The 18707-nt window shown below is 35.5% G+C and overlaps 1 protein-coding gene across 1 annotated transcript in view; it reads right to left on the bottom strand.

Annotated features, from left to right (window-relative positions):
• The window catches only part of KCNH8 (potassium voltage-gated channel subfamily H member 8), a 207236-nt gene that overhangs the window by 97922 nt on the left and 90607 nt on the right, over positions 1-18707 (bottom strand). The window contains exons 4-5 of the mRNA XM_026078147.1: positions 7055-7182; positions 4939-5179 (exon numbers count right to left, since the gene is read on the bottom strand). Of these exons, the coding sequence (XP_025933932.1) occupies positions 4939-5179; positions 7055-7182 (369 nt within the window). The remainder of the gene's footprint in view (positions 1-4938; positions 5180-7054; positions 7183-18707) is intronic.

Here is an 18707-nt window from a genome sequence, read left to right as displayed (position 1 = left end):
GACCTTCACATCTTCCACCAGTCCTTCTTTGTTTGTTAGTACGAGGTCCAGCAGCACACCTCTCCTTGTTGGCATCTTGGTGTCCACCTGGAGTTTAGCATATTTGGATCTGAAGGTATGCTTTCTAAAATATGGTTCAGCACACCACCATTTTCATTCACAAATGCACAAATCTTCTTATTAGGTGTGAAGTTCTCTAGACACTGCCATTGTTTTAAATGCCTTTCTGTGCCCTTGCAAAGATATGAAATGATAGTCATTATAGTAATGAAAAAGACCATTAGAAAGAAAAATAAGAAACCAAACCTTTTAATTTAAAGTGAAGCAACCTAATAAAATGTATAGCATTGACTATTATATTATTTTCAATAAAATAATATGCACACTTGAACTACTTCAGATAAGTTACCACTAGTGATATGAGTTTCTCCTGGTTTTGTTTTGTAATTTTAAATCTATACATATTAAAGATCTGAGACTCAATGACTTCATATGATTTAAGACAGTTTTGGCAATATCTGAAAACCATTGCTCCTGCTTCAATTACATTTGTGATGGATGCTAATGGCCCGACAAGTCTCTTTACTGTACAGTAACATGCAACACAAATCATGGTACTAGCATTGTAAACATGCTGCTTTTAAAAACTGAAATTGCCAATAAAACACTTTATTTAATAGTGTTTAACAAGAGAGAGATATGCATATACAAAAAGAAGCCATCACAGTAACCATGATTAATTTTCTCTCTTGAAATTGCAAGCCGTGAATAAAATCTTTAGATTATTGGGGGTCTTTTCTTCCCCCACTTGTAGGCAATGGAATACTTTGGGGAAAATTATTTAAAATGACTGCTGCTAGTATGCCTATAAATAGTATAAATTTACAATTATAATTAGTATCTAGTGTTCTTCACCTTCTACTTGAAAGTGTTTGAATGATGCACAAATAGAAAACTGGAAATATAAGCTAAAGGTTGCTCATTCTTATAGCTCTTCTCCATAGAGCTGGTCCTGGCCACCTTAGGAGACAAAACACTCCAAATACTCTGATCTGGTCAAGCAAATAAAATATTACTATTTATTGCCTGAAAATGTATGCATATTTTCTCTGAAACATCATACCAATCTCAACTCCTGTTCAGGATTTCACTATTTTGTGCAAATAGTTTTGTGTAGTACCAAGTCTGAGAACTTAGCAACAAAACATCTATTATTCTTTAGGTAATGTTACCTAATTCTTTCAATTAAGGTGCTCGACAATGTTTTAAAAAATGAAAAAATTTATCTGAAAACTAGAATGAAGTACAGGAAGAAAAGCACTACACTAAATATATACGGAAGAGTAAAACCTATATACTCACGAGGATATTACCAATAAAATGGAAAGAATGGGGAGAGAGCTTCTTTTAGCTTTTCTCTCAAAAGGAAAGGATATTATTATCAAGTAACCAAGGTTTTTTATGCATCTTAGAAATATTTAAAGTGTGGCTGCCCTGGCCCAAGACATACCTACATGCAAATGAAGGACCCAGCAAACACTTAAGCAAATTAAGAGGCAGAAAATTTGTAGTAAATTGTACAATAAAACAGGTAATCTCACTCACAAAACAAAAGCTACTTTCTAAGATAACTACTTTATGTGCATGCTTAAATACACTAATGTTAAAAGGTTTTTCTCTTGATCTCTTTGTGATTTTTAGATACATAAAACAGTCAAAAAGTTCCCCTAAAACTAGAATTACTTTATCATTGGATAGAGGAAGCAAAAGATTCATTTACAGAACATTAAAGAAACTTTGCATATATTAAAGAGAAAAACAGAAGTGAAAGTATACTCAAACATCATGCAATTTATCAAAGTGCTAGCATATGCAGGAAAAATCAAGCAAAAAATAATTTGAATTTAATCTGAGAAGCCTTAATTGTGTTCCCTGTCAAACCCCATTCTCCCAGGATGTTACAGAGTGGAAAACGTATCTTCTGTTTGTGCTTCAGAGTACTTGAAAGGTTAAAGCAGTTAAACCTCTAGCTAGATATGTTCTTTCCTCTTAAATAATTTCATTCAGATCAACACTCCTACTCATGAGCACCCCAAGTCAGGAGACCACTTCAGTAAATATTTCTGTCATGCTTAAGCATATGCTGAATCAGAAATTTGATGAGCCAAAAACATTTTTTCTAGACAGTAGATTTATACAAACTCTTGTGCATAAAGGAAACCCTTAACTTCCAGCACATTATTTCTCTTGAACTGGTGTGAAGACAACATTATCCCCTTTTGTTGTCACTGCTTTGATCCCATTGATAATGCAGCTAAAAAGTATGAACTTATTCTGTCAAAATAAAATAAAAACTTATGCAAGTTATGTGCGTAAAAGGAATACTATTCTATGTTCTGAGAAATCCAAGCAAAATCAAAGCAGATAATTTCTTTTTCATCAAATCCCAATTGCAGTGTTTTAATACCATAATTTGTGATTACTGTGTTGTAAGGCCCCATCTCAGTCAGATCTCCCCACTAGCATCATCATATGAAGAATTTTACTCAACCCTTCTCATTGACTCTTCTTGGAGTACGTAAATCATTCATCAAGATGTGCTTGTCAGAACCACAATGCAACAATGCCCTCAAACTTATCCTTAAACTTATGTATGCTGTAATCCTACTACTCTGAATATCATTGCATGTGTTCTGAGATAATCACCCAATATTTTAATGGACAAGGGACCTTTAAGAGGTGACTATAAGCACACAATTTTMTTTAAATTCAGTGCAGAGATTTAAATGCAGTATACTGATGTCCCGAAAATATTCTGCAAACATTTCCCCAGAGCAACAAATTAAAAAACAGAAAATCAACTCTAGAAACAAGCATTTTGGGAAAAATCAAGACATTATTGAAACTGTGGGGGAAGAATATTGGTATACTTCAATATACTGTTTGTGATTACCACTAACATTAAATGTGCAAACAAGACTTTACTAATACTCTAAACACTTCTCTGAGTCCATTTAGTCACAATCACAGTTTAGTTTTCATGGATGATGAAGCAAAAAGCCTAACCAAAAATACCAAGCAAAATTTACAGAAAATCTTCTTCCATTTATTTTTCTTAACCACCTACTCTACTAATTATAGACATAGCATTGCTATTGACAACTGATATAATAAGAGTTTTGTATTTCCATCAAGGGATATAAAGAGAAAAGCAGCACTGAGCAGTACACTGTCTTGATACAAATGAATAATATAGCATGTATATCAGATAGATCCAGATTACACTCTGTTGTGTTCAGATTCCAGTAAACACATTCATAACAGAAACCAACTTTCTACACCTGTGTGAGGTGAAGGATACAACTGTTATGAAATCATCTTAACCTCCAGCCTACTGTATTTTATATGCACAAAAAGACTCTCAGGTAGATCAAATGGAATTATTTCATTTTGCATTTCTTAAAATAGAATGTGGAGTCACTTATAAYTGATTAGAGAAACCTTGCTCTTTTTCACAAGAAAAAAATGATCCTTTTGATTGAAGTTGCAGAATGTAGGTTTCCTACTGCAGTACTCGAACAATTCAATGTGGATTGCTTGTATTAATATGAAGGAGCAACCAAGATTCACTAGTGAGCATGAAAACAAAAAATTGCACCTTAAACCTAACGATAGATCAAAGTCCAAAGGAGGAAACACAAATCTTTATCCATTATGCCATCTGTTCTTCCATCGGCCCCTTCACCTGCTAGTCTTACTGTGTACAGTAAAGCTGCCAGACAAATGGAATAAACCTCTGAAAAATTTCATAAGAAAAACTTCTGTTAAAATAAAGACATTCAGAGCTGTTGCTTAGTGTCTGAGAAGTTTAAGACTTATTTAGTTTTCCTAGAGAAGATCATAATATCACTTTTAATGTAAACTACATTTTTCAGGAAAAAATAGAAGAAAGTAAAGTAGAAAAGAGTTTTCAAATCTGAGGATGATTTTCTTTTTTCCTCAATTTTCCTTTTCCATTAGGCCTATCCTAAACCTCTTCCCATTCAAGAAAGATATACTCAGCTTTCTTATTTCTTCAAAATCATAGCTTCTCCACCTGTGCGTTAGCAAAAGCTCTGAGCTATAGATTATCAATGCGATAGCAGACAGAGACTGAGTGGTGTTGTAACAATAAAAACTTGAGAAAAAAACCCTCTGTGTGACCCATTTATAGTTAGGGATTCTTTTCTATATTCTTGAAGAAATGACAAAAAGTCATGCAGGAAAGAAATTCTTTTGCTATAGGACCACTATTAGGAATAACCCTGTTTTGTTTTTAATCTGTTGAAGGTTTAATTACTACTTGGATCACTGAAATAAAAAAGAAAATGTGTAGAGAAAGGAGCAGATGACAGCCTGTAACCTTTATATTCTATCCTGATTGTCAGTGTTCATGTGTACTACAGAATGCATCAATAACACAGATATTGTACATTAGCTTTACTGCAATACAAATTTTAATCTTATGTCATTAATTATTTAAATCTAGTGATTTTCAAGTTGTGGTCCATGAATTCTCTAAATGTTTGCCAAAGGTAATCAAGAAAAATGTGCATATTATGAACAATATTACTGTAATTCTAGAGAACCTATATGAGAAGAGCAACTATGGGAAGGTTTTAGGCATCCACAGCATAAAACAATGGTTTCAAACCTTCTTTAAGGCCAAACTCACTATTAAAATCTTAATAGCAGGACTATCTGGAAYGTACATATGAATAAATTTAATGTAAAGACAAAAAGAAACTAATCTAAAGTTCAAATAAAATCTCAAACTATACAAATAATTTTTGTAAATCATGAAAGAATATGCTTATTTCCTTTTCTACATTAGATATTCTTTAAAAACCTTAATTGTCAAAAAAACCCCACCCCAACCAACCCTCCAAAATATCTTACCAATGATAAAAAGAATTTCCACTGCAATGTCACTGACAGTTGTGCTTCGAGTTGTAGACAGCTCATCATGGCCAATAAAGCAAACATTGTAAGGTACAGTCACAGCAACATAAAACGTTGCCAGTAAAATAAGCCAGTCCCAGCCGGCTTTAAAAGTGCTAAAATGCAACAGTATGAATTTGGATTTTTTTGCATCTGAAACTTTGTATTCTGGAAATGCTGGTTTATCTACAAAAACATTCTGAAAGAGARAGAAAAAGAAGAAATGAGACAGAACAATAATTTCATCACAGAGATGCATTTCTTCTAATGCAGCCTTTTTTTTTCAAAATAGACAAAGAAATTTGGCATACTCAAATACAGACAAGAATTGATGCTGTAAACTACCTTTCAAATACATAAACACATTTACTAAGTATTTCAGTCTCAGTCACATTCTGTGAGTTTTTTCTATCTTCTGGAAGGAATATTTACTAAATAAAAAACTAATTATAAACTATTATAAAAATAATATCATGAAATGCTGAAACACAGATTATTCTTCACTCTCAGTGGAAATTATTCAGCCTAGAAAAAATGAATCAAAGATTACAGTCATTTAACCTGGCAGTTAAAATTCACAATATAATTCAGGTATTCCCTCAAAGCCATATCAGTATGGAATATTGAAAATTTATCTGAAAAATAAGTTAGAAAAACATAGCTGATGTTTTCAAATGATTCAATACAGAAAAGAAGCAAAGCAAAGTGCCCCAGTATCTCTGTCCACTTCTCTTACTCAGAATTCCCTCCCACCTTTTGTCTTTATACTTACATTTTAAATTTTGGAATCAAAATATGGTAATATAGGTCCTAGTTTGAAGTAGGGCTTTTTGATGCTAGTGAAATGTAAAGAAGAAACTAAATACTGTTCTGAGATTTTAAGAAAAACTGTCTCCTTTCACAGCCTCTGCTTCTAATAACTATAAGCATATATCTTTTTCCCTGGGCTCTCATTGTTGGTGCAGACTCTCAAATATAATTCCAGCAAATTTTTATATGTAATTATTAATTTCTTGCGTCTCTCTCATTTTCCTCGATTGACTTTCCTCCTGAAACTTAGTTTCATAAATGCGGAGAATTATTCTTTTTTCTGAACATACTTCTTTAAAAAGTCTTTCTGCTGTTATATTTTTGGTTTTGTTTATTGTTTGGATTTGGTTTTGCAACATTCACAGGGTTCTTTATGAACTTACTTATAGTTACTAAGAAAACACAAATGCTAATTTAAAGAAAGAATCGGCATTACTTCCGTTACAGAATCACAGAATCGCTGAGGTTGGAAGGGACCTCTGGAGATCATCTAGTCCAACCCCCCTGCTCAAGCAGGGTCACCTAGAGCACATTGCACAGGATTGCATCCAGGCACGTTTTGAATATCTCCAGAGAAGGAGACTCCACAACCTCTCTGGGCAACCTGTTCCAGTGTTCTGTCACCCTCACAGTGAAAAAGTTTCTCCTCATGTTCAGATGGAATTGTCTGTGTTTCAGTTTGTGCCCGTTGCCTCGCGTCCTGTCGCTCGTGAAAACATTAATTTACCCTCTGCAAAGCTGGGAACATTCATATGAAAAGTTTCCTAAATGAAGTGTGACTTTCTGGAGTTTACTCAATATAAAGATTTTCAGCTAGAGTAAAGCCTTGAGTTTTTCATGGATTTTTGGGGGGTAAATGGTGATTATTGAAATGAAATAATTGAGATGGTAAGGTAAACTGGAAGCTAAAATTATATTTTAAGAAATTTCATAATGTGGTTTTCCTGGGGTAAAATAAATGTCTATGTAAAGTATAGCTAAATGCACTGTCTTGATACCTGAACTGTAACAAATACCATAGTATGCAGAAGCACACTTCAGTATGCTTTACTCCTCTTATTACGATAAAATTGTGATTAGGACTTTTCTCAGATATCTACTGACCTTCTACAACACATTCTTTAAAAGAAATGACAGTAAACAAAAAAAAAAGAGAGGAAATAAGAATTAGCAAAGCTAATTAGACCATCCTTTGCTCTCAGAAGCAAAGTAACATAGGTATAAAAGGAAGGTGAAAAAAGGAACTTGTATGAATTACACCTACATTATTAATTTTTAATTTGTTCTTCTCTCTTCTTTGTAGGTGTCCAGAGATGTGATAAAGGACAGCTCTACTTCGTCTTCGTGCTGAATCAAAATGCGACCCTGCCCTTCCTCTTCCTTTCCATTTTTCTGTAGAACAGAAGCGAGAGTCCCTTAAACATCAGGAGATGCCACTTCAACCTTTGAGAGCTGAACTATTGACATTTTAGCATTTGGTAGAAATAAGACTAAATGTACAAATTACACACACTTTTTCTAGGTTTTGCTTAATCTTTTGCAGTTAAGATGACAAAACACCTCTTCTGAAGGGAAAATAAGAGTCACTTTTAAAAGTCGAACGCTTCACTCAACTCAGAAATGATTAATTACAACATATTATTTCAAAGATAAGAGAAATGTACTGTTTCAGAAAAAAAAATAGTAGTAGGTGGTGCTTACTGACCAGAGGCAAGAGTGGCTAGGATTAACCACTTAAAATGTCCTTAAGATAGTCCTACCTTCTCTTTATTTCAGGAAAAGAAAAAAAATCCTCCTCTTGCAGTGTGCTTTAAGAACAAAGAAGCTGACTTGTACTAGGCTTTTGTTATGTCAGAATATGCTAATCTACAACCTTGATCATTAGTAATATCCAATTCTTATTTTCATGTCTTTAGATTTCTAATTTTCCTACCACGTAGCAGTCACTTGACATATTCCTTGGTGACATGAAATCCATTAAGGGAAAACACTGAACATTGCGTTTTGGAAAGTTCTGTGTTCTTCCCTCCATTCAGATGTCTGAAATTGTCAATCATGGGATCAAATTTTGTTCTTGCTTATACAGCAGTAAATTCAATGCAAGTCCGGTGACTCTGATGGAATTACAGTGAATTGATGCCAGGGTAAATGAAAGTAGGCATTCTGCAATGTGTCAGGACTAAGAAAAAAGGAATTGTGAGAATAAAGGAAAAAACTGTCTGTCAAACAGGTTTAATTAAAGTTAATTCAATGCATACAAATGAGGGGGGGGAAACAGCGCAGCCAGAAATTAACAACAAGCAAAACAGGTACATTTTGAAACCTGTCCAGGAAAAGCATGAAAGGTTTGATATCTAAAAAAAAWTATATATTTTTGGCTTTATAATACAGAACCATTCATGAGGAAATTGTAGGAAGCCAAACTCTCCAGACTTCTCAGTCAAGAACTTTTCATTTAACTCATGCAACAGAGACCTCTCCAGATAAGCACTTTGCCATATCAGTTAGAAAGAGGGGTAAAAAACACCTCCCCCCTTCCCCGCCAAGAAACCTCCAAAACAACCCAAACTGTCCTGCAAAACCAAGCAGCTACACGAAAGAAAGCTGGGGAAGCCAGAGGGAAAACTTCCATGTTTAGTGCTGCAGCTTTCTGATCTCCACCTTGGGCACTTGCAGGTGGGCTGGAGAGCTATAGCACATCAAAGTGCCAGCTACAACAAAGACAGGTGATACACAGCAGGGCTGACTCAGAAAACCCTCAGATGAATGACTCCTCCTTCCCCCACCCCCCCTTTTTTAAAAAAAGCTTTCATCTTTAAATCTCTGATTCAGCAAAGCATCTAAAACACAAACTTAATTTGAAAAGCATTCTTAAATCCTAAAGTTGAGCAAAGTGCTTATTTGCTTCTGTAGACAAAAATGGACTTTAGTCTTTATTGAATGGGGTCTCCACTGTAGTATCGGCAGCTATAGTAGTCTACCTTTGTCATTTTGGTTTAAAATCCTCTTTAAAACTCCTTGCAGGCCTCTCTTTTTCTTTGAGGCCTCAGCCTAAGCTGCCATGTTGGATCAGGCAGCTCAATTCACAGTGCAGCCTCCCAAAGCGGTCAACAAAATGTGCTTCAGACCTGCTTCAAGGCAGGGCCAGAAAGGGCAAATGCCTCCTCCCAGCTTCTGGCAGGCAATGCTTTCAGGGCTCTTCAGCCAAAGGCTTCATCCTCACAGTAACTCATATTTATCACCTCCCCAGGTCCTTAGCCTACAAAGCACAGGATAATCCATCTCAGTACATTTTGTTCCTAACAGCTCCTAACTGATTTGCCTCTCTCTTACCTGCTGAGCACTGAGCTGAAAGCTGTCTGCAACTCCGGAATCTCTATCCGGAACTGTAATTAGAGCCAGTCAGTGTCAACATATTCAGTTAAGGTTGTTTCTTTTTTCCCATGAGCAATGTCTTTGCATTTATTGACACCAAATTTTCACTGAGATTTTCTCTTTCAGTCATTCATTTGGGGTTTTCTCCGGCTATATGCGCTCGATCTAACTTTTCCATTTATCCTGAATTATTTTGAAATAATTCATATCTGAAGGTCTTTTGAACTGCTCGGTGAATATAATCCAGTCCTGTCAATACGACGAGCAGCACAAAATTGCTTTGTTCTAAAACTTGGTCAGACTTTTCAGATCTGGATAGTTCTACTTTTAGTCACAAAAGACTCCTTAGTGTTCATGAACTCCTTAGATGCCTCCATGATGAACACTAATGCTAAAAAAAATAATAAACTTTTCTGCTTAAAACCTTAATGACTCCTTATACATCTCAAATAACAATTATATTTGAAAATTCCCAATAGGTTTGGGGTTTTTTGGTTCAGGGCAGGGGAGGAGATTTGTTTTTCCTTTTGTTTCTGATCTGTTGGACTTGGTTGTTTATGTCTTTCAGAAATTGTTCCTTGTTTTTTTTCAGCCCGTTATTTGTTTATCTCCTCAGCTTTCTATTGTTCTGGTTTTCTTATTTGGATACCACTTTCAGTTTCGGATTATCTTTTTGTGTCTAATAATGCCTTTTTGTTTGTTTTAATCTTGATTATCTCTTTTCGGTTGGTCTTCATGTTTATCATTTTTAAATAGCCATTTGGTAGATGATATATATCTACTCAGAGCCTGTAATACAATATTTCCAAACCATCTCCATCTCAAAGGCAAAGATTTTTCCCTTTTAGATGTTCCTCCTAATTTCTCTTTATCAAATTTTCTCTTTTTTGTATACCTCACATTTAGAAGAATAACTTAATTGTAGTGGATTATTTGGGCTCTTCAGTTAAATAAGAATGTTGAATTGATCACTTAATATTACAGAGAGGTTATTCTGTGGCTACATCTTGAAGAAAGTCTTGTATACTACTCAGGGCTAAATTAAGAATTGTTTTTCCTTTAGTGGATTTTTGACTAATTGTTCTTAAAAGAAGCAAAGTGCATTATCTAAAACCATATTTCCTTCTGCATTTGTCATTTCTGCCCACTCTTTAAATAGTAATAAAAAATCCTTATAACATTTTCAATTTTAAGTGTCAGTGGCCTGATAATATTCTGTTTTAGGTGGATCCCATCTTTCCTATGTAGGCTTTACATTCCAGCCACAAAGAATTCTGTATGCATTAACCTRCTCGGATTGAATGGCTTGATATGGCACTTAGAATTATACTCATTGCATATTTGCACAGCAGGTGACTGCCATCACATGCTGATTCCACTGTTTGTAACACTACCCCTATGTTAATATTAGAAGCCAGTCAACCACCAGAGACAGCTAAGAAGGGCTAAAAAAAGACAGTATAAAATTCATTAAAAATTACTATTTTTCTTTTTAAAAAGAAATGACAAAGAATTTTTATTGTAATACTTAGTAGGGAAAAAATACAAGTGCATATGCAGATAAGATGCCATCAGACAATGGTGTTGCTGGGGCCTGTGTGTCAATACCTTGTAACATAAACCAGTGAATGAAGTTTGTGAATGCCCCTTCTTTCTGATCTTTCCAGTGCCTTTTGGAAAAGGACAATCCTAATCCTTACTGAACTACTTTGTTCACCAGCTGTATCTTTGATATATGTGGAATTATTATCTGCAACCTGCATTCTTTTCCTCTCACATGCAGTTTACGGATCACTACTTTGAAGGAGATTGTTTTATATATATATATACATGCACATATATATATGGAGAGAGAGAGAGACACACATGCAGCTGTCCTACATGGTTCTTAAAAATTATAACATACCTGATGTATTTACCTCTCTTTCCAAGGCTGATCTTAGAAAAAAGACACAATAGTAAATCCACCCACAAACAGAAAGGCACTTTAAATGCTGTTGTTTTATTTTTACCCTGTGCTTAAAATCAAAAGCATTTCTCATCTCCCCAACTATTGTGACAGATTTTGGGCCTCTCTCTGCTGGCACATGTACACACCCCTTCCTGTGTGATGATAATCCCCCTTGAAATAGCTCTTAAAAAGGATGCTTTGCAATTTAGTTTTAACTCCCCCTCTTCTTGATGAAAAAAGTAGGAACATGGGTTTTATCTCTTCTTGCTGCCTTTCTGTGCTGTTCTTTTATATTATTATTTTTTTATGAAGCTAGCTATAGCACCACAACTATCACGTGACAAAATCAAAAGTCTTTTCCAAGAAAACAAACACCTTCCCCAAAGCTCATCTTTAGTTCCATAACAACTGAAGAATTCTTACAACCTTGTGAGGGAAGGTTGCTGTGAAGAAAGCACGGTCAGACCCCAAACACCTTTATATCTGTTTACTTTTTTGCTTGCAATCTTATAAGAACTTGAAGCATTAAACTTCCACTTAATAGAAAGTGAGGGCTTAACTCTTTTCTTGTCCCTTTGAAAAAAATCTACTCCTTAGATATAAACCAAAAAAATAAAAGAGGACAGCTTCTGATAAGCTCTACTAGGTTTGTCCTGCTTTAGCAAGGCAAAAGAACTGTAAAGTCAGCTTTGCTTACCAAATTAAAACCAAACCTATGTCTGCTCTCCCCCAAATTACATCAAAGCATTTAAAGCGTAGCGCTGGATATGGTACAGAACACTTTACGATTTAGAATATTCTCATTCACCAGATGAAACACAGTATTTTTAAATCCCTGATATGTAAAAAATAAACTGTTTATTCATCAAATGGGAGGTAAAACTTGCACCGTTCTTTCAGTAGTGGACTTTGGGTGGTAACAAATAAAAAATGGCACGAATTCCCCCTGAGGCAAAGCAGGGCTAAGCAGAGGATGCTCAGCTCGTGGCCAGAGGAGCCCTTCCCCGGGTCCTCGTGGACCGTGACTCAACACTCCCCTGCTCTGCTTCCTGCGGTTGCCTATGAGCATGTATAAGACCTTACTTGGAAAGCAAATCCATCACCACATGCAGAGCCACCATAATCTTCCTGCTCAGCTCACTCGAGCTGCCTGCGTTTAGTACCTCTGACACGAGCTGGAAGCAGTACGTTCACTGGCACGTGAGAGCAGCCACGGAATGCAGCTCTTTCCAGGCTGAAATAAGCTAAMCAGTCCTAGCCAGAAAAGTTGCACACTACTGACAAAACATCTCAGCCTTGGTATTTTTTCATTTTTCACAGCATTAGTTTGTATTCCTCCAAAAGAACTGCATTCACTTTTCCCTCAGCTTACTCATTATCACAGTAGAACATGTGTTAATTAAAACCACTACCTAGATTTTCCTCTTCTGGCATGGAGCGTTTAAATGCCCAACATGCTCTGATAGGGCATCATCTCCCAGTCTACTCATGGATCATTACCACAAGAAGTTTTTTACGCAAGTGCATGTGGGCATGAAAGAGAAGATTAATACCTAGCATTTCAATCATATTATACAGGAAAATCCAAGAGATTTATTTGTTTTTAACCTAAGCAATCATATGAGAAGGATTTAAATGGATAGTAGCAGTCTAGACATAGATTTCTGAATTATCTCCCAGATTTCAGCAAATCAAACAAATTCCTAAGAACCTGCACTGGGCACAAAAAAGGAGAACTTGCACTACATTGAAAGTGGTTCTCTAGTTTTCTGTGGCAGATTTAATTAAATAAAGAGTTCAGTAGTGTATCAAAAGGAATAGACAGAGGATCACTTAGATTATGAGTCTGAATTTTGTAAAGCATCAGTAGACCTATGCAGGAGCAGGTGAAACTGGAACATGACTAAATACAAACAGCTTTTTTTTTTTTTTTAATACTTGTATTTAAGATATGTAGTACTTCCATGTGGTTTTAGGTAAAACAAATAATATTTGGTTCATTAAAGTAGCTCCCAGAAAGTTAGAGGACGAGCTAAAGCAACCAGCACCTCCCCTATTTAACCCAGGAGACAATATACTGGCAATATTTGCATGGAATAGAGATGGAACAGATAAAATAGTCTGAAGGTCTAGCCCTGCAAACACATAAGCACTTGATTGGCTTTATTCACATAAAGCAGTTATACCTAAAACAATGAGACTAAGTTATCCTAGAGGCTAAAAGGCTGCGGATTTGGACTTCTGAGCAGTATTTTTTCCAAATTTGTCACTTCTTTGAGTACAGTAGCCATTGGAAAGATAGACAATCACATCTATGGACCATGCCATAATTGTTCACTGCTTTTTTACCTCTACACAATCCAATCATATTAGCTCCAAGTTCAAGCTTGTATTCCAGCCCCAACTACTTGATTACCACTGCTGTACTGTTTGCTTGACAGGTAGGGCAGTTCAGGCTTAGGGTAAGAGTGATTCATGCACGTTGACTGTCCTCTTCAAACAGCATAAATATGACCACCTCAAGTTATGACATGTCCACCGGGGTACAATTAGCAAAGACAGTATAGACATAACTATCTGTAAATACTTTTCAAGGAAGAGTTCGTCAGGGAAGCAGTGAGCTACAATGGGACAGGTCTGGCTTTACACAGTCAAGCCTGCAATGCCCATTACCTGGAAAACTTTTATTTTTGTAGGTTTTTTTTTTTTTTTTTTTGTTTTTTTGTTGTTTTTGTTTGCTTGGGTTTTTTAGAAAATTGGGGATTTGTTCTTTTTTTTTTTTTTTTTTTTTTAAGTGTAGTACACAGTTTTATAAATAGATTGCATAGAAGTACAGTAGAATTATAATGAGATAACTTCTTAGCTCTCACGAGGTCAAGGAGCAAGTATGAGAAATAAATAGACCTAAGACATTAAGGCCTTATTAGTAGATGACAGTTACTGTTACATGGCTGTTTCTCCCTAATGTTTACAGAAAGCAATCAAATCTGAAAGGATTACAGCAATACCAGAGCCAGTAGACAGCAAAAAATGGGGAACTTCTATGCACCTTTTTCACCTTTCCAAAGTTTGCTACTGTGCAAATGTTCTTCTGAAGCTGAGGCAGCTCCTACATGCCTACGCTTCAGACGGTTCAGGGTTGAGCCAGACCATTGTTTCAGACCACACTCAAACCTATAAAGATGATGATTTCTATAAAAAATAATTATTTAATTCTCACTTAGAGTTACTCTAGAACACAGATTAAGAGGATTGTATCTAGGCTTCTTTGTTTTTCATCAGATGAACCGTCCAATTTGTGAATTCACACATGAATCACAATGCAGCAGTCAAAAGGGTTGTAAGAAGCAGAGCTCTTCAGAAACCGCTCTGTAGCATCAAAGTCTGAGCCTCAATCTAGTCACGCACTTTGGATTTTCTTAAGTCCTGACCATCTGGTCTACAGAATTAGAGGCAGTGGGACCCAAATACTGGCCACATTACTGCTGCACCACTGGTGGAAGATGGCTTTCCTTAATTATGCTAGTCTGATGCATCTAGGCTCAGGCAGAAGATGAGCGACAAAGGCAAAAGCACTAATATTTTGCCTGCAAAGGGGAGCTGCCCACACTACTGATGCCTAGTGAAAAGAAAAGCAGAGGTGTGACGAAAAATAACTTTAAAGCAGCAGTAGCAGCTGCTATCCTGTGGAGAAGCCTGTTTAAAACTGTGAATGAATAATACATGAAGTCCATTAATGAACAAGGGCTTAAGAGTGTGGAAAATCTGTGTTGCCATTTCCAGGACATTGTGAATTTCTATTCTGTTAACTTTGTACTCAGAGGACTAGATAAGTTAGCAGAGTAGCTAAGGCCCTTTTTATTTATTTCATTTTATAAAAAGTAAAAGTCAGTCATGAACTGAAACAGAAGGCGATGCAGCTCCCAGCTCAGAAAATGTCTCAGAGAAAGAACGTGCTCCTGAGTGCATGAGCTAGATTCCCAGTTGAACAAAAAAAAAGCAGAACAGGACAAACAAACTTTCTTCTTTGCTAAGAAGTATCAGGGTAAGAAAGAATTGGAGAGGTTCACAATACTGCTTCATGACAGACTAAGATGCTTGARCACAGTGGAAAGGGTTTGTAATGAGGCTAACAGCAGTATTTCAAGCTGCTAAAGGCTGGACCCTTCCCTCCTCAAACTACAGTGGGAGTGACATATTCAAGTGCCTACGTGATCTCCTCTGCTACTGTATTCTAAAATCAGGCAAGGAAATAAACCTCTCCCGTTACCTTTCCTGTGTATCTCTATAGGGTGCAATAGCCCAGCAACTCAATCCAACTGCAGAGTAAGATGTGCTAGCTAAAATGTAGTATAAGTAGTATGCTATTTCTTCTGTGATGCTGGGTTAAATAAACTATTTATTAAAGAATTTCTCAATTGTTTATTAATCTTACAGCCTATTTATAAACAGCTTCCTGTAAAAAGTGCAACGGAGATTTTTCCCCCTTTTAATACAACTTTTGAAAAGCCTTCATCACTTGTATCATGAAGTACAGAAAACTGTAGTAGAAAGTATGGTCTCTGCATAAACACCTATGAATAGCCCACATGCCATAAAATAAATACAATTATGGCTAAAGAATACACAATGGTACTTGATCATAGACACTATCATTAACTCAGGACAACACATTATTGTCTTAGGCAATCCTCAAACACAAAAAAATTCAATTCCAAAGGACACAATGGAGTAAAGCAATACAGAAGGATTCTGAATGAACACAAAAATACTTCCCAAAGAGATTACTTGGAAGGCTGCTATGAGTTTTTCTAGGATTTTTAAGATCTTTAGCTAACTTTCTGATCTTATTCTCCAGGGGACAACACACCAGTGGATGTCAATAAAGAAAAAACTGATAGAAGCCCATTTTGTTTTTAAGACAAAATAAAAGCACCACCCTTGGGAATGCACTGTGGGAGGTCTGTTTGTTTCAGGAAGCATTCCTTCTGTCAACAGCAGTCAAACATTTACAGAGCTATCAGCAGTATGGTGGATCCAGGGCTCTACCTACCTTCTAATCATTTTTTTTAAAACTGATTACGTGATTCAAGAAGAATATGTATTTAACAGACATACCAACTGAAAAGCTGTAAATATAAAATATGGACCTTTTTTTTTTTTTTTTTTTTTTTTTTTTTTTTTTTTTTTTTACAAGGACTGATTTTTCACATCAAATCAAGGTGTATGATTTTGGTCATTCTAAAATTATGCCTTCAGAGAAAATTCATCTTACTAATAGCTAATAGGAAGTTATTACGGGTAGAGAAAAGCAGCAATAGTATATGTTATTATTWGTGTTACATGGAGCAGAAAGACCTTTATACAGCAATATGCATGTGAGATAAGGAATCCTTAATCACCATCCTTTAACCTGGCTGCCAATTATTCCAGTATGTGTGCATACATATATATACAAAAAATATATATATATATGTATGTGCACACGCACACACATACACACAAGAACAACCCCCCCCCCCAAAAAAAAAAGGCCAGAAGAAAAGGGGATCTCTTTCCACCTCAATTTTTGAAGTTGAGGGGAGTGCACTCCTAAATAAACAAACAGACGTTCATTTTCAGATGCAGGTCTTATAAACTTAAGAATTTAAAAAAACCCAACAAGTCGAATGCTTCTCTTCAACTGCTTCTAAAAATAGACTTAGATCTAGCACAAGAACTTGGAAGATAAATTGATTTTAAGCTATTGTTCCACTGATAGAGCATATCTATTGATTTACCTGAAGTAACTGTTTGTATGTAGTTACTACAGAACAAAATTCTTTTCTGAATTTACAGCTGTTTATTTTTACAGCTGTTTTTTGATGTGACTTTTCTTATTTTTGAAAAAAAAATTACATCCCACCATGAATGCTATTTGCTATAACATGGCTAAGTTGTATGCTTTTTTTATCATTACAAAGGAAAACATGAGTGAAATAATACAGAGAATATTTTAAATATTCTAAAAAAAGCCCTTGGTCTTAAATATTTTCAAAAATCCTATTTCTCTGCTTTCTAAAGTGTGGCCTTACAGCCAGGTAGGTGAGAGAACTTCCTCATAAGTCATTGAGAAACTTTTCACTGACTGCAACAAGCGTTAATGTTTATCTTTCTGTATAAGGATGTAGTATTTAAGGACATAATCTTACTGAACCTAAAGGACTTTTTCCCTTTAATTCCATGACTTTGATCACATACTTTCTTTACCGATATTTTGCCTTCCAGAATCCTTAGGTTATTYGTAATCTCCAGTGATCATAGTTTCACACTCAATGATCTTTGCACAAATTAATTAAATAAACATTTTACACAGAAGCTGATTATAGGATATAATCTTGCTCACTTAATAAGTGAAAATAAGAATATAAACTCCTGAATAGTTTCTATCTTTCAATGCAAGCATGTCTTTCATTAGATGAAGACTTGTTTTCTTAATTGCTTCTGAATTGTAGATAAGCATGAGCAGGCACTTTCAAAAACATTTTGTGGTCATTGCAACTTGTCCAGACTTAAAATAGGGAGGGGGGAATTAGTTAAAAAAAAAAAAAATAGGTAAAAGCTAAGATAGTTAAAAGGTCAAAAAACTATAACAACTGTGCACATGTTTCATGAGGTCATTGAAACACTCCAAAACTGTTTTTGACTACCTTTTGAGGACTAAGAGTTTCAGAATATGAAAGTCAGAGGTCAGAAAATAAAATTGTTTTACAACCTTAATTACAGAAGGTATTATGGTCAGCTCACAATTGTAAAAATTTATTTGCTACAGCTAGACAAAACTGGCTTATAATAGACCCTATCTTCAGAGACTTTATAGGACCTCAGAGCTGTTCTGAAGAGCTACTGCATAAAACTACATTGACTATAGCCACAATTACAAGTGAATTTTGAAAATGCTTTAAGTTGTCTTATTTGTGGAACTGTTTCTGAACACAGAATACATGTTCAACATGCATTCTAGTCCTAGCGGTCTCTTGATTACTAAAATGTAAGATTCAAGGCTACGTCTAGGCCTGCAAGAGTCTCTAAAGATATTTCTTCCTTTTCAAAATTTTCCCACAAAAATAAAACATTTTTGTACAAAGGTTTGCTTTACAGCAAAGCTAACTCTTATCAACCCCCCCACCCAATCCCTCAAAAACAAAATAAAACAAAAAGCACCACTACACATACAACAGCTCTGAAGAGCACTTGTAATTGGCAATGCACATACTAAACATTCCCATGCAATTTCTTCCAGGCTGTTTTGCATAGTTAAGCTAACGAGCTCTGTAAGGAAGGTCCAGAGATGTTTTCCATTAAGTCTGTCATCAACCTAGTCCAACAAACTAAAAAGCAAAAAAATTGAAAAACAAAACAAATCAAACCCACAAAAACATTACTTCATAACTTGGCTTCAAAGGAAAATCTGGAGGTGATTGCATGAGTTCATCAAGGAATTGGTGAGTTAAAGAGTTATTTGGTTTCTAATATAGGTATTCTCTCACCCTTCCATGATATCCCAGAATACAGTCTGCCTCCTCCACATTTGATCAGAGTTTGAATCAGA

The sequence above is a fragment of the Apteryx rowi genome, unplaced genomic scaffold (assembly GCF_003343035.1).
Source record: "Apteryx rowi isolate R43461 unplaced genomic scaffold, aptRow1 scaffold_470, whole genome shotgun sequence".
NCBI classification, from domain to species: Eukaryota; Metazoa; Chordata; class Aves; order Apterygiformes; family Apterygidae; genus Apteryx; species Apteryx rowi.
The sequence above is the reverse complement of the archived record's forward strand: the minus strand, read 5'-3'. Positions and strand labels throughout refer to the sequence as shown.